This window comes from Melospiza georgiana, chromosome 31 (assembly GCF_028018845.1).
Source record: "Melospiza georgiana isolate bMelGeo1 chromosome 31, bMelGeo1.pri, whole genome shotgun sequence".
In the NCBI taxonomy this organism is placed as follows: Eukaryota; Metazoa; Chordata; class Aves; order Passeriformes; family Passerellidae; genus Melospiza; species Melospiza georgiana.
This window is the reverse complement of record NC_080460.1, coordinates 964,243-980,129: the sequence shown is the minus strand read 5'-3', so window position 1 is coordinate 980,129 and position 15,887 is coordinate 964,243. Positions and strand designations below refer to the sequence as shown.

The following is a 15,887-nucleotide window of genomic DNA, read 5'->3' as shown; positions in this document are numbered from 1 at the left end:
CTGGCCTTGGACACTTCCAGGGATGAGGAACTCTTTCCCAGCTCCTCTGGGCATCCTGTGCCAAGCCCTCCCCATGCTCACAGGGAAGAAATTCTTCCCAATATCCCATCCAAATCCCCTTTTAGTTCAAATCCCCCTTGTCCTATCTGCCTGTGATAATATGGAATAATTCCAAGAGGATGTATGGCCTTGGAGAATGGAGGTGGTGGGACAAAAAAGATGTTTTAGCTTCTATTTCCTTCTTCCCTTTCCCCCCCCTTTTGCAGCAGGAATGCCACAATTTCCCCCTGGAGAATCCCTGTGGTCCCACAGCTCAGGGTGGGCTTTGATGGGCACAGCAAACACTCCAAACATGAGGATAAGGCAGAATCCAGAAGTTTTCATCCCCATGTGCTTCTCCCTTCCACCCGCTGTTATATTTGCTGGGAAATGCCCTGACACAGGCAGGAATGATGAGTATGATTCTATGTTCTCAGAAGGCTAATTTATTATTTTATAATATTATATTAAAGAATATTATATTATACTAAAGAATACAGAAAGGATACTTAGTAAATGTTAAAAAGATAATAATGAAAATTTGTGACTCTTTGCAGAGTCCTGACACAACTTGGCCCTGATTGGCCAAAAAGTTAAAATACCTCACACCAGAATCCAATGAAACAATCACCTGTGGATAAACAATCTCCAAACACATTCCAGACAAGCAAAACACAGCAGAAGCAAATGAGATCAGAATTGTTTTCCTTTTCTCTGAAGCTTCTCAGCTTCCCAAGAGAAAAATCCTGGGCAAAGTATTCAGATTCACATTTTAGAGAATGTGAATGCTGCACACCCACTGTGCTGGGAGAGATTCCCACCTGAATGCACAAAATCTGCTTTCTGTAGTGGAACAAGAGCAGGTTTGGAGTATCCCAGATGGGAAAACATCCAGGTTTTCCCTGTGGTGTGACCTCTGGGAAGGTTTGGAGCAGCAGCAGCACCTCATGAGTCACCACACTAAGTTGGGATGATCTGAGCAGCTGGGGCTGTCCTGGGCAGAGCCAGGCCTTGGAGTCCCTGTGGATTCCTTCCAGCTCAGGATATTCCTTAACAGTGACCTTTTTACAGAATGAAGCAGGAGGGGAGGGTTTAATTACAGGAAATGATGCCAGACTGGGGGCCAAGGAGGTGTAAGGGCCAAATTTCCCTTCCAGGTGCTCCCTGTGGCTCCAGGTGTTTGCTTGTCCAGGTACAAGGAGGAATTTGTGGCTCACACAAAACCTTCCAAACCCCCAGCCCCTCCCCAAGGCTCTCAGCTGGAAATCAGCAACAAATCATTCAACAAATTCTTGCTGGGCCTCTGGCTTAGGGAAATTCTCATTTAAAAACATGAATTCCCAGCATAATGAGGCCACAGAGAGTGGATTGGTTGATGGTTTGGTGGTGGTTTTTTGTTTTTTTTTTTTTTTTAAGAAAAGAATTGTGAGGGAAAAGGGGAGGGAAAGAAGCGTGTGAAAGCTGGAATGCTGCTGGAAGGGTTTGCTGGCCACAGATCCCAGCTCCAGAGTGCAAGGCTCACAGGCAGCATGGAAATCAGGATGAACTCCCTGATTTCCCATGGAAATCCCCCCATTTTAGGGAGATGCTGATGAGGCAGGGCCCTGCTGAAGGATCCCCAGTGGGAAAAATGCTCCTTTCATTCAGCTTTTAGTGCCAAATCGCAGAATGGCACAAGAGGGGTCTGTGCTCATGGTAGGGAAGGATCATCCCAGTCCACAAAGCTGGAATACAATGAATAGAATGATTTTGTTAAATTAGAAAGTGAATTGTTATGGCCAGGAACAGAATCCATGGAAAGAGGAAATTTATCAGGAAAAGGGGTGTGATCATGGCAAGCACCTTTCCCAGTTTTTCCAATCCAATTATGATGGGATACATGATTGCTGTCTAATTATGGAGTTATATGTTAATCTAGATTTAATGCACTTTTTATCCAGAATAATATGAAAGAGATCCAGAGTAATATAAAAGAGATCTGGTCTGCCCTGTAAAGTGGGATTGATGGGGGATTTGTGGGCTGGATTTGGGAGTTTTTTCCCTCTGTTCCCACCCTGGCAAGCTCTGTGTGTAAAACTTCCTTACAGATGGTTTTGGGAATGGTGACATAGGTCAAAGCTGGAAAATAATGAATAGAATGGTTTTGTAAAATTAGAAAGTGAATTGATATGGCCAGGAACACAATCCATGGAAAGAGGAAATTTATCAGGAGAAGGGGTGTGATCATGGCATGCACCTTTCCCAGTTTTTCCAATCCAATTATGATGGGATACACAATTGCTATCTAATTATGGAGTTATATGTTAATATAGATTTAACACACTTTTTATCCAGAATAATATTAAATATATCCAGGGTAATATACAAGAGATGCAGTCAGCCCTGTAAAGTGGGAGTGAAGGTGGATTTGTGGGCTGGATTTGGGAGTTTTTTCCCTCTGTTCCCACCCTGGCAAGCTCCATGTGTAAAATTTCCTTACAAATGCCAGGTTTTGGGAATGGTGACAGAAGTCCTGGTGGGGGCAGGTTTGGCACCAGCCCCTCTTGTATTTTTAGGGTTGAAAGTCCCAATTCCTCTTGGAATTCCCTCCCTGTGTCCTGCTGAGCTTTCACTTTCCAAGCAGATCAAACCCTTGGCTTTGGGTTTCACACTGAGTGACAGAATAAAGGGAGGAGATTATGTAAAATTATTTAAACCCAAAAAGCTCTGACTGCCTGGATTTGCTCCTTGGTTATTGCAAACAGGCAGGAATCAATTCCTGGGAAAGGGATCTGTGCAAAACACCAGGAAGCATCTGAGGCATGCAAGTGTAGAAATTCCCTCATTCCTCATTCCAGCCCCTCTGGAGCCTTTGAGGGCTCTCCAAAGTCCTTTACCAGTGTCCTCCTGGTACCTGGCAAGTCCCCACATCAACCTCCAGCCACAGGGAATGGTCTCTCTCCACGTCCCTGCCCTGTCCAGGAAGAATTGTGGTGCCAAATTCAACCCCATTTCACTTTAAACCCCTTCAAATGTGTTTTAAAAATCTCTGCATTTTAGAAATGCATCCCAAACCCTCCCCTACTGATGCTGCATCTCTGCCTTGCTTTGATGCCAGGGCTGCTTCTTCCTCCAAGTCATTTGGTTCATTTATAGCAGCCTCAGAGCTCTCCTGGCAGCCCAGAAAAATGACATTTCTCTTGCAAGCACAGGGAGGTTAAAGCTTTAAATCCCAGAATAATTATAAATGGTTTTGTTGGGAGCATTCCTCCTGGTAACAGATGCAATAAAACATGATTTTGCTACTGGCCTTGGCCCCGTTCTCGTTTGGAATTCCCAATTAATCAAGTTGTTAATGTGGGCTTGAATTCCAAGTGAGACACAGGCAGTGCTTTTCAGCTCCTCAGGGTTTTTGGGATCAGCTGGGATGATTCCTGCAGAGCTTACCTTGCAGGTTCAGTGCTCCAGCACCACCAGATCTAAGCTGGCTGTGCTGGGAACCAACTGGGAACTGCTTCAGTTTGGTTCTGGTTGTTTCCAGCTGGTTCCTGGGGATCTGTGACCCAAGTGGGGAATTTTAAATTGGAGGCTTCAGTGCTTCAACAGGTTCAGTGCTCCAGCACCACCAGATCTAAACTGGCTGTGCTGGGAACCAGCTGTGGGAACTGGTTCATTTGGGTTCTGGTTGTTCCCAGCTGGTTCCTGGGATCTGTGCCCCAACTTGGGGATTTTGGAGGGTTCAGTGCTTCAACAGGTTCAGTGCTTCAGCACCACCAGATCTAAACTGGCTGTGCTGGGAACCAACTGGGAACTGGTTCATTTGGGTTCTGGTTGTTCCCAGCTGGTTCCTGGTGATCTGTGCCCCAGATGGGGAATTTTGGAGGGTTCAGTGCTTCAGCACCCCCAGATCTAAGCTGGCTGTGCTGGGAACCAACTGGGAAATGGGTTAATTTAGATTCTGGTTGTTCCCAGCTGGTTCCTGGGGATCTGTGCCCCAGGTTGGGAATTTTAAATTGGAGAGTTCAGTGTTTCAGCACCACCAGATCTAAGCTATCTGTGCTGGGAACCAACTGGGAACTGGTTCAGTTTGGTTCTGGTTGTTTCCAGCTGGTTCCTGGTGATCTGTGCCCCAAATGGGGAATTTTAAATTGGAGAGTTCAGTGCTTCAGCACCACCAGATCTAAACTGGCTGTGCTGGGAACCAACTGGGAACAGGTTAATTTAGATTCTGGTTGTTTCCAACTGGCTCCTGGGGATCTGTGCCCCAGGTTGGGAATTTTAAATTAGAGGGTTCAGTGCTTCAACAGGTTCAGTGCTTCAACACCACCAGATCTAAGCTATCTGTGCTGGGAACCAACTGGGAACTGCTTCAGTTTGGTTCTGGTTGTTTCCAGCTGGTTCCTGGGGATCTGTGCCCCAAATGGGGAATTTTGGAGGGTGTAAAACACACTTGTGGTGGTTCCTGTTTCCCAGGCGTGTCCTGCAGCCTGTCAGCCTCCAGGGTAAGCTCCTATTAGAGCCTTTAATCCAGCTCCTGGAGCTTGCTGTCCTTATGGATTGTCCTTCCAGCACTCCACAGCAAGGAGGGAAATGTGATAACACTTCCCCGTGTGAGATAACAGCTCTGCTGCTGTCAGCCCGAGCACATGGGGCTGGGTGAGCCCTCCCAGCCCTTCCCTCAGGCTTTTTTGGGGGAAGCCAGCATGAAATATTTCTGCTAAAACCCCAATTTCAGGCTGACTTTGGTCTGTGCCTCATCAAAGGCTCTGTTTTGCAGGTGCTGCTGCTCACAGAGGGGATGTGGAAAGCCCTTTTCAAAGGCAGACAGCTTTGCTAAGCTAAGCTTGTTTTTTAGGCTCAGCTTTTCCTGTTTTGAGCTTGAACTTCACATGACTGTAGCATAAGCAGAAAAACCAGTGGGGGTGGAAATCAGTGGGGAAGGTGAAGTTTAATTTTCCAGGTGTTTCATGGACAAATGTCTGCCAGCTCCTCTCACTGGTCTCCATCCCAGTGGAACATCTGGAGCAAACAGCTGCTTCTGCTTTGCTGCTCTACAAAAGGGGTTTTTTATCCTTTGGTTTGTGCTGGAAGCAAAGCTGCCCCCACCCAGCCCTGAGCTGCTTTCTGTTGGCCACGACCTCATTTGTCACTTCTCCAAGACAGCCCTAATATAGAGAAATCCCGGTGGCTTTTCCCCACTTGGCCAGGAGAAGATGCACTGCCCATTATGGAGCTGGGTTCCACTTTGGGTGTCTTCCCAGAAGCTCTTAGTGCAGTCTGAGGCTGATGAGTGCCCTGGGAAAGGATTTTATGACCTGCTCTGTTTGCCTCTCTTGCAGTGCGTGCTGTATTTATGGAGTTTAAAGATAAATCATCCCAAAACGTTGTTCCTCCTTCGAGGGAACCACGAGTGCAGGCACCTCACAGAGTACTTCACCTTCAAGCAGGAATGTAAGTATCAGCAGTGGGAGAAGGATTTGAATCCATTTAAATAATGCATTTTAAAATATATTTTTTAAAAAAATAAGGTGGTGTGAGAAGGCGTGGGCTTCAATTTTTGTGCCTCAGAGCTGTAAAAACCTGTTGTCTTGTTTTCCTGCTCTTCTGCTATAAAAAAAATACCCCAAACCCCAAATCTTTAAGTTCTGCTAAGCACCAAATGTGGCCTTTTGGTTTCAAAGCCTGAGTGTGGATGGAAGAAATGGGAACACTTCTCTCCTGATGAGGCAGGCACACACACCCTCCCCTCCCTGACTTCCAACATGTAATCAGTGCCAAAAGCCTTCCAGCTCCAGATTGTGCAGCTGGGATCAGTGATTGGAGCTGCAATGGGGGAAGGATTTGCACCTCCCTGTTTGCACTGGGGAGGATCATTTACCTTTCAAATGGTTTTTTGCAGTGAAAAGATGGGTTTGTGCACAGCATTTGGATGTTTTTAAAGCAGTGCTGAGGGGAGGTCAGGGAATGATGGGTGTCTGTCATTCCAAGGAATAAAAGAGGTGGAGAACTCAGTGCAAAGCTCCTTTAGGGAATTCTTGCTCAAGGACCCGACCTCCAGAGATAATTCTGGGCAAGGCACAAATCCAATCTTTATCCCATCAGCTCTGGGTGGTGCTGGATGGGGGGAAGGCTCAGAGGGGATGAGTCCCTGTTCTGTTAACTCAGGAATGAGCTGGGAAACACCTCCCAGCTCTGTGCTGGCTGCTGTGCCCATCACCTGCACACAGGTGAGCTCCTGCTGAGTCTGAACCAGGTGCTGGGGTTGGCTTTTCCCCTTTGGAAAACAGGAGGTGGTGCTTTTCCCTTTCCCTGAGAACCCCTGTTAGTGTCTCTGGAAAATGGCTATTTCTGAGCAGATTTGAGCCTTGGTGTAAGAGCCAAACTGTGATTTATCTATGGGAACATCCTCTTCCCCTCTGCTGGGGTGAGGCATCTCTGGAATTGTCAGCCCTGGAAGATCAGTGGGCAAATCCTGCTCCCAGGAGCTGTGGAAAAGCAATTCCTGCCCCCATGGCTGTGTGAGGCTGCTGTGCCAAATTCAGCAGTCAGGATGAGGCTGGAGGTGCTGTGGGAAGTGATGGGGTGGCTTCAGCAGCATCCCAAATTTATTTCCTGATCCCAATTTTCATTATTTGGGAACTCCTCATCTCCTTGGTGCTGATCTCAGTGCAGGTGTTGTGGAAAACAAACTGAAGGGACATTAATATTGTCCAATTCCAGATTAAAAAAATTTCTTTTACACACCCAACAATTATTTTCCAAATCAGTATTTTCACAAATGCACATGTGCAGTTTGATTCTAAGTCATTATTTTCACAAATGCACAGGTGCAGAGTTTGATTCCAAATCAGTATTAGCATGAATACACAGTTGCAAAGTTTTAATCTAAATCAGCATTTTCAGGAATACACAGGTGCAGAGTTGATTCTAAATCAGTATTTTCACCAATGCACAGGTGCAAAGTTTGATTCCAAGTCAGTATTTTCACAAATGCACAGGTGCAGAGTTGATTCCAGGTGCAGACTTGATCCTAAATCAGTATTTTCATGAATACACTGCTGATTTTAATCAGGATTTTCTGGAGTACACTGACATAGAGTTGATTCTAAATCAGTATTTTCACAAATACACTGGTGCAGAGTTGATTCTAAATCAGCATTTTCAGGAATACACAAGTGCAAAGTTTTAATCTAGATCAGTATTTTTCACCAATACACAGGTGATTTTAAATCATTATTTTCACCAATACACAGAGTTGATTTTAAATCAGTATTTTCATGAATACCCAGGTGCTGAGTTTGGTTCTAAATCAGTATTTTCACCAATACACTGCTGATTTTAAATCAGTATTTTCACCAATACACAGGTGCAGAGTTTTACTCCAAATCAGTATTTGCAAGAATACACAGGTGCAAAGTTTGATTCCAAATCAGTATTTTCACAAATGTGCAGGTGCAGAGTTCATTCTAAATCAGCATTTTCATGAATACACAGGTGCAAAATTTTTATCTAAATCAGTATTTTCGCCAATACACTGCTGATTTTAAAGCAGTATTTTCACTACCAGGTGCAAAGTTAGATTTGTGAGCCATTTAGATTGAGGAGCTGGGTTCCTGGAGTTTATTGATCAGCACTTGAGCTGATCAGAGCTTGATTGGGTTCCTCCCTGCAGGTCGAATCAAGTACTCGGAGCGAGTGTACGACGCGTGCATGGACACCTTCGACTGTCTTCCTCTTGCTGCCCTCCTCAACCAGCAATTCCTGTGTGTCCACGGGGGCCTGTCTCCAGAAATCACGTGTCTAGATGACATTAGGAAAGTAAGTCAGCTCCAGGAGCTTTTCCCTTCCCTCCCAGTTCCCTGTGGGGTTCGCTCCTGTGTGGATTTGGGGCTGGAAGGGTGGGAATCCATAAAATCAGAGGGTTTGGAGAAAGCTAAAGAAGGCAGGACTTAGAAACAGCAGAACTGTGATTGGAACTAAGCAGTAGCCATGAGATTGGTCAGTAGAAAAATTATGCAAAAAGTAGAAAAGTAAAAGCAAGTAGAATAATGGTCTCTATATTAATCAAATAGAACAATGGTCTGTGTATTAATGCTTGTCTAAAATAAATCCATAAGCTACTGAAAAGTCTATCTAGCAAGATATTAGGCAGTTCTAAGCTTAATAAGGGAGCTCTGTGCATTGTGTTTTAAGGCTCACAAGCAGGTATTGTATTTGAAATAAGCAAGCATTGTTTAACCAAAGGTACCTGTGCTTATAGGGGTTGGATGGAACTACTGTCAATGTGCTTTTGCTTTGTGTGATTGGTCAAAAAACTTAAAAAGTGAGTTGTAACGTTAAGTTCTTTGTCTGCTACCTAAGATGTGAACTGAAATGACATCTTCCCATTGTCATAACCATGTAATAAAGCTGATGCTGGAAAATAAAACAGCTCAAGAGGTGTCCCACAGCAGTCCCATCCCGTTGGTGATTTGTACTGTCTCAGTTTGGAATGCCAGATGTCTGCTCAGGAAGGCGGGAGCCTCCCTAAAGTGGAGAATGTAAATCCCCTCCTTCCTCCAAACTGCTATAAATTTTAAATTAAGGGGCTCTCAGGCAAAAAAATATGGGAGCAAGAAATAACAGTTCTTTAATAGGGAAGAAAATAAAAATATAAAATAAACAATGCAGTAAATAAAAAGATAAACAATGCAGAGTCAGAACCCAGCCTGAAACCCTGTGGGTCAGGGTGTTGGCAGCAGTCCCATTGGAATTGTGGCTCAGCCCTCCTGCAGTCAGGGCTGGTTCTGCTGGAGCAAGGATCCTGGACAAGGGTGGAGTCTCCTCTGGAGATCCAGGGGCAGAGGCAGCTGCTGCTCCTCTGGGGAATCCAGTGCAGAAGCCGTGCTGGTGTTCCAGAATCTCCAGATTATATCCAGGTAGGAATGCTTGGCTGGTGTTCCAGAATCTCCAGATTATATCCAGGTAGGAATGCTTGGCTGGTGTTCCAGAATCTCCAGATTATATCCAGGCAGGAATGCTTGGCTGGTGTTCCAGAATCTCCAGATTATATCCAGGCAGGAATGCTTGGCTGGTGTTCCAGAATCTCCAGATTATATCCAGGTAGCAATGCTTGGCTGGTGTTCCAGAATCCCCAGATTATATCTGGGCAGGAATGCTTGGCTGCTGTTCCAGAATCCCCAGATTATATCCAGGCAGGAATGCTTGGCTGGTGTTCCAGAATCTCCAGATTATATCCAGGCAGGAATGCTTGGCTGGTGTTCCAGAATCCTCAGATTGTATCTGGGTAAGAATGCTTGGCTGGTGTTCCAGAGCTTTCAGATTATATCCAGGTAGGAATGCTTGGCTGGTGTTCCAGAATCTCCAGATTATATCCAGGCAGGAATGCTTGGCTGCTGTTCCAGAATCCCCAGATTATATCCAGGCAGGAATGCTTGGCTGGTGTTCCAGAATCCCCAGATTATATCCAGGCAGGAATGCTTGGCTGCTGTTCCAGAATCCCCAGATTATATCCAGGCAGGAATGCTTGGCTGGTGTTCCCGAATCTCCAGATTATATCCAGGCAGGAATGCTTGGCTCCTCCCTCTGGGCTCACATCTCCCAATGGGATGCTGTAGTTCTTATCAGCCATGCAGTGACATTCAGTGGCCTCTTATCAGCAGATGTCTCCCCAGAGGGAGGAATGGGTGTGGAAGAGATAAGGAAAACTGCTCATTTAATAGAAGACAGCTGCCATGCAGATGGTCAATAGAACACAATTTGCTTGGCAATCCAGGACATGAACAGAGGAACAAAGCAGGAATCCTGCCCCAGCTCCTGCTGATGTTGTGTCCCCTCTCCAGTTAGACAGGTTCAAGGAGCCTCCAGCCTTTGGTCCGATGTGTGACCTGCTGTGGTCGGATCCCTCGGAGGATTACGGCAACGAGAAAACCCTGGAGCACTTTGCCCACAACACTGTCCGAGGCTGCTCCTATTTCTACAGGTGAGGGCTGTTCAGGGGGCATTTCTCTCCTCTCACACCAAAATCGTGCTCAGGCCGCTCTGGGGGCCTTTGCAGTCTACGTGAATTCTCCTCACTTGGCTCTGATGCACAAATTCTTCTTTGTTTTTTTGCTTCTTTGGATATTGAGTTGTCTTTGGATAAGAATTTGCTATGTCAGGGAAGGTATAGGTTGAATATTAGGAAAAAATTTTTCACCAAAATAATAATAAAGCACTGGAATGCTCTTCCCAGGGAGAATCACCATCTCTGGATGTATTTAAAAAAGACTGGACGTGGCACTGGGTGCTATAGTCTGAGGTGTTAGGGCACAGGTTGGACTTGATGATCTCAGAGATCTCTTCCAACCTCATCATTCTGTGATTCCGTGAATATTGAGCTGTCTTTGGATAAATGTGAATTTTGATCTGTCTTTGGATAAGTTACTTTGTACAATTGGCATCTCAAGCAGCAGAGATGCTTCTTTGGAATGGCCCTGTGAGTGGTTTGCAGCACCTGGATCTCTAGGAAATATTTTTTTCTTGCTAAAAAAGGATTTGTGCTGATAGTCCACTTATAGGAAGGGTTTAACAGAACCCTTTGCAATTAATTTTTGGATAAAAATATAAAATTTGAATAATTTTTGAATAAAACATATTTGGTGTTGGAAAAACATCCAGAAACTGGATGTTTTCTGCAAGTGGCTGCTCCCAGAAACCAAGACCACCCGAGCTCTGAGCTCTCCTTTGCTCTCAGATGAGTTCTCCTCCCTTTTTGTTTTGCAGTTATCCTGCAGTGTGTGAATTTTTGCAGAACAATAGTTTGTTATCCGTAATCCGAGCTCACGAAGCCCAGGACGCCGGGTGAGTGCTGCAGCCCCGGGGCTGGGCGGGGTTTGGGCTGGGCTGGGCGGGGTTTGGGTTGTGCTGAGCCGGGTTTGGGTTGTGCTGAGCCGGGTTTGGGCAGTGCTAAACGAGGTTTGGGCTGTGCTAAGCCGGGTTTAACTCGTGCTCTGTTTTGCAGGTATCGAATGTACAGGAAGAGCCAGACCACGGGCTTTCCCTCGTTAATCACAATCTTCTCTGCACCAAATTACTTAGATGTCTATAACAACAAGGGTAAGGCTGGGCCTTTGCTGCTCTTATGGGGGTCAGGAAAACTCTCCCCCACTCTGCCCTTCCAAAATCACAGGATAATTTAATTGGAAAAGAGCTCCAAGCCATTGAACCCAACCTGTGCCCAATCCCCACCTTTCACTGAGTGTCACTTCATCTGTTCCTTGGACACCTCCAGGGATGGGCACTCCAACCCTCCCTGGGCAGTTCCTGAGCCCCCTTTCCATGGGGAAATTCCTGCTGTGCCCACCCTGAGCCTGCCCTGAGCCCCCTTTCCGTGGGGAAATTCCTGCTGTGCCCACCCTGAGCCTGCCCTGAGCCCCCTTTCCATGGGGAAATTCCTGCTGTGCCCACCCTGAGCCTGCCCTGAGCCCCCTTTCCATGGGGAAATTCCTGCTGTGCCCACCCTGAGCCTGCCCTGAGCCCCCTTTCCATGGGGAAATTCCTGCTGTGCCCACCCTGAGCCTGCCCTGAGCCCCCTTTCCACGGGGAAATTCCTGCTGTGCCCACCCTGAGCCTGCCCTGAGCCCCCTTTCCACGGGGAAATTCCTGCTGTGCCCACCCTGAGCCTGCTCTGAGCCCCCTTTCCATGGGGAAATTCCTGCTGTGCCCACCCTGAGCCCCCTTTCCATGGGGAAATTCCTGCTGTGCCCACCCTGAGCTGCCCTGGCCCAGCCTGAGGCCGTTCCCTCTGCTCCTGTCCCTGTGCCCTCCTGGCAGGAGCTGGGCAGAGCCACAAGGGCCCCCTGAGCCTCCTCTGCTCCAGGCTGAGCCCCTGCCCAGCTCCCTCAGCCTCTCCTGGAGCTCCAGCCCCTTCCCAGCTCCGTTCCCTTCCCTGGATCCCCCCCAGCCCCTCCAGGTCTCAGTGAGGGGACCAGAACTGGACACAGCCCTTGAGGCACCTCCCCAGTGCCCAGCACAGAGGGACAATCCCAGTCCTTCTCCAGCTGCCACCACACTGGTTTTGATACAAAAACCACCCTATTTTTGATACAAACCCTCTCCTCCAGTCACATTCTTGTGCCTGGAATGAAAGAGAGCTTTGTGTGCTGAGCTGAAGTGGTTGACTTAATGTGTTACTGTGGCAATTAACTGTGGAGTCATGAGGCCTGGAATAAAGCTTTCATTCCCAGCACAGCAGAATGGAGCCCTTCTGATGGATGCTGCCATCCCACAGGAGCTGATAGTGTAGGACAGTTTTCCACTTCCCTCTGCCCCTAACCCATGGGGTTCATGGTGGAATTTTCTCCAGCTGTGGGGTTTTCACCCCTCACTTTGGATCTTGGCTCTGTTTGAGTTTCGCTGTTTTAAGCTGAGAACCAACCTGAGGAAACCAGAATTTCTCTTCTCATTTTGGAGAGTTGGTAGCTTGATGCTACATGAGTGTAACAGGGTGTTGATAATGAAGGTTTTATAAAACTTGCAGAGGGAGCCAGGCTGGGAGAGCTGGGGGTGAAAGAGGAAGAGGCTCCAGGGAGAGCTCAGAGCCTAGAGGGGCTCCAGGAGAGCTGGACAGGGACTGGGGACAAGGGATGGAGGGACAGGACACAGAGAATGGCTCCCACTGCCAGAGGGAAGGGATGGATGGGATATTGGGAAGGAATTTCTTCCTCTGAGGGTCTGGAGGGGCTGGGATGGAATTCCCAGAGAAGCTGTGGCTGCTCCATCCCTGGAAGTGCCCAAGGCCAGGCTGGGGGGGCTTGGAGCACCCTGGGATAGTGGAAGGTGTCGCTGCCCTTAAGATCCTTCAAATCCAGGATTCTGTAGGTGGAAAGTGCCCATGGACATTTATTCTCTCTGCCTTTTCTCCCCCAGCTGCTGTACTGAAATATGAAAACAACGTCATGAACATCAGGCAGTTCAACTGTTCCCCTCACCCCTACTGGCTTCCAAACTTCATGGATGTCTTCACATGGTCCTTGCCTTTTGTAGGGGAAAAGGGTAAGAGAGATTTGGGGTCCTGTTCCCAACTCCCAGTGACTGCTCCTCATATCCTGAGTGTCACAAACCTGTCCCACACTGCTGGCAGAGTGTTGCAACTCCAGGTAGCACAGGAGAGCAGTTCAGGCTCAAGGAGATCTTCATTACTGGATTAAATTCATGCAAAACCAGCTGTTTGAAAAAGCTTTTACCAATAAAACACTCCTTTCTTGCTCTTCCTGCATTGCTGGTGGGGCTGCTCTTGGGTGCTGTAGCCCCACCTCAGAATTTGGAGATGTTTCTCTCGGTTTGCAGCAGAGGAATTTTAAATTCCTGTTGGCTCCTGGCCCACCAAAAAGGAAGCATTCACTTCAATCCAAGGCTTATTTCATTCTGAACAAGGCGAGGCAGCTTAAAATATGACCAAGACTTTGCCTCAGCTTTTCACCAAAAGGATTTTCACCTCTCCTGATGAGATTAAATTCCACCCCAGCCTCATTTGTTTGGGGTGCAGCTTCACCCTCACCACCCCCAAAGGATTTTTTGACTTTGAGGCAGCAAAGGTCGAATCCCCCCCCTCCCCAAATTTGGCCCTTCTCAGAGCCAGGTGGCTTTGGCATGGGTGAGGATGGGGAGGGGGGACCTTGAGGGAGCTCAGGCTGTTCTGCAGGAATGTTGGCACCTCCTTCCCCACGTCTGGTTCCTCTGTGATGTGCTTGGCCTGCATCCACCTCCTTGGCAGAAGATGCAGCGTGTGTCGTCTGCTCCGGCGCCGCTGCGGGCACCGGCAGGCTGTGCCTAAAAGTGTCTTCAGGCTCCCACTTGCAGGGCACAGACGACCTTGAAATCCTTCCCTGGCCCTCCAAATCCCTCTGCATGGCCAGGCCTCTCTGACCTCTCTGTCTGTGCCTCTTGCAGTCACCGAGATGCTCGTGAACATCCTCAACATCTGCTCCGACGACGAGCTGATCTCGGATGGCGACGAGACCTTGGAAGGTAAAATATCCCTGCTGGCAGCAGAGAGCAGCGGGGGGAAAGGCTGGGCAAGGTCTTTCATGTCTGAGCAGCTCTTGATTTATAGCTGGATGCCCAGCCAGGGTCTCCAGTTCTTTTTGCAGTTTTGGGTAGGGAATGTTTGGGGTTTTTTTTCTCCTTTGCTTTTCAGTCACAGAGAAATTAAATGACATTCACTGCGACAGACACTTCTTGCCAGCTACTCTGGGAATGGTTTCCTGCTCCTTACACAGGCTGCTGGTTATTTTTTCCCCCAATTCAGAATTTTCTGCACCAAAATATCCACCCAGTCTTCTCATCTGTTGCAGTGAACTCCTCTGTAAAGTGGCTTCTCGTGTCACCCCCCTCCCCAAAAACGCTGGGTTTGGCCCTGCTTTTGAGCTGTGCATGAAGGGGACAAATCAGTGGTTGAGCTGATGAGCAGTTTGGATTTTGGGGGGACTCAGGAGTGAGGTGGTGACCTGAGGAAGCTGAGGGGGGCAGCAAGAAGTGGGGCCTGAGCTGCCTCGGCCCCAGGTGGAGACTCTAACCCGCTTATCCCATTGCATTTCCGTTTTGTTTTTTGCTTTTTTGGTTTTTTTTCTTTCCTCCCTCCCATGAAAATTAAATTTGTTTCTTCTATCTCTGTCTTCATCTACTTGTTTCTTGGTGTCTCCTCTCCCTGAAGATCACTACATTTCAAGCTATCCGAAAGGTACCCAGCTAGAATTTGCTACGAGCTTAATTATCACTGCCTGTGCCACCAGATCCTTGAAGTGGATTTCCAGAGCTGACTAGTGGGGCAGTCTCTTCATCCCCTTTCAGTTTTAACATAAGCTCCATGTGTTTTTTAACCCTTCTGCGTTCCTCCAGGAACTCTGAGAAACGGGGGTCACGTTTCTACCCGATTCTGAATGCAGCCACGTAGTGCATGGCTGAGCCATGGTGCATGTTAGCCCTGGGTTTGGCTTCCCTGTCCTGATGTGTACTGGGCCATGTGAGGAATCTCAGCTGAGAGGAGATGGATTTGTTCCCTCTTTCCACCCGAATTTTCCCTTTGATTTCAGCTCCCTCTGTGCTTTTTTTTATGTTTCTCTCTCCCCCGGAGAAGGAAGGGGAGCTCCCCCCCGTTCTGTTGTGTCCGTGTGGGGTCAGAGCAGAGCTGCCAGGCTCGGGCCAGCCCTTCCCTGTGCTCCTTGGATGCCAAAGCTGATGCTTGTGCGCCGCTGCGGGCGAGCCCAGCGGTGCCCATCAGCCCCTCCGTGCCCTGCCTTGCAAAGCGCGTCCTCATGGCTGAGTCATTTGTGTCCCATCCCGTGCAGTGTGGGCCCAGCTGGTGACCTGGCAGCCACACCCCCCCCGAGGCCGTGTCCTGTGGTGGTTCTACTCTCTTTAGCCCTCTCGAGCTCCGTGTGTGCCATCTCGTTGGTGTTGCCCTCCTCACCGCCATCCTGGTGCCATCCTGATGCCATCCTGGTGCCATCCCGATGCCATCCTTCCAGCACCGTTCTCTCTCCGGTGTAGCTGTGACTCTGTACAAACCATGATTTCTTTTCCTGGAGTCAGGCAGGGGCTTCATGCTGACCCTCCCTGCAGAGCAGGAAGCCTCCAACGTGCTGCTCTCTGCTCTTTTCTCTCCCTCAGGTGGGACAACGGTGCGCAAGGAGATCATCAGGAATAAGATCAGAGCCATTGGGAAGATGGCACGGGTCTTCTCAGTCCTTCGGTGAGGATGGGCTGGGCACTGGGCTTAACTGGGCACTGGGCTTAAATTGAGGACTGGGCTTAAACTGGGGGCTGGGCTTAGTTTGGGGACTGGGCTTAAACTGGGGACTGGGCTTAAACTGGGGGCTGGGCTTCAA

General features: G+C 48.2%; 1 protein-coding gene across 6 annotated transcripts in view; it reads left to right on the top strand.

Moving 5' to 3' along the window:
• The window catches only part of PPP3CC (protein phosphatase 3 catalytic subunit gamma), a 60,704-nt gene that overhangs the window by 32,922 nt on the left and 11,895 nt on the right, over positions 1-15,887 (top strand). For all 6 annotated transcript variants that reach the window (XR_009115801.1, XR_009115800.1, XR_009115803.1 and 3 more), the window contains exons 4-11: positions 5,358-5,469; positions 7,691-7,836; positions 9,861-10,000; positions 10,783-10,860; positions 11,021-11,115; positions 12,928-13,053; positions 13,951-14,028; positions 15,670-15,751. Coding sequence is in view for 2 of the 6 variants with exons in the window: in XM_058042428.1 (XP_057898411.1) it covers positions 5,358-5,469; positions 7,691-7,836; positions 9,861-10,000; positions 10,783-10,860; positions 11,021-11,115; positions 12,928-13,053; positions 13,951-14,028; positions 15,670-15,751 (857 nt within the window). In the remaining 4 variants the exon portion in view is untranslated. The remainder of the gene's footprint in view (positions 1-5,357; positions 5,470-7,690; positions 7,837-9,860; positions 10,001-10,782; positions 10,861-11,020; positions 11,116-12,927; positions 13,054-13,950; positions 14,029-15,669; positions 15,752-15,887) is intronic.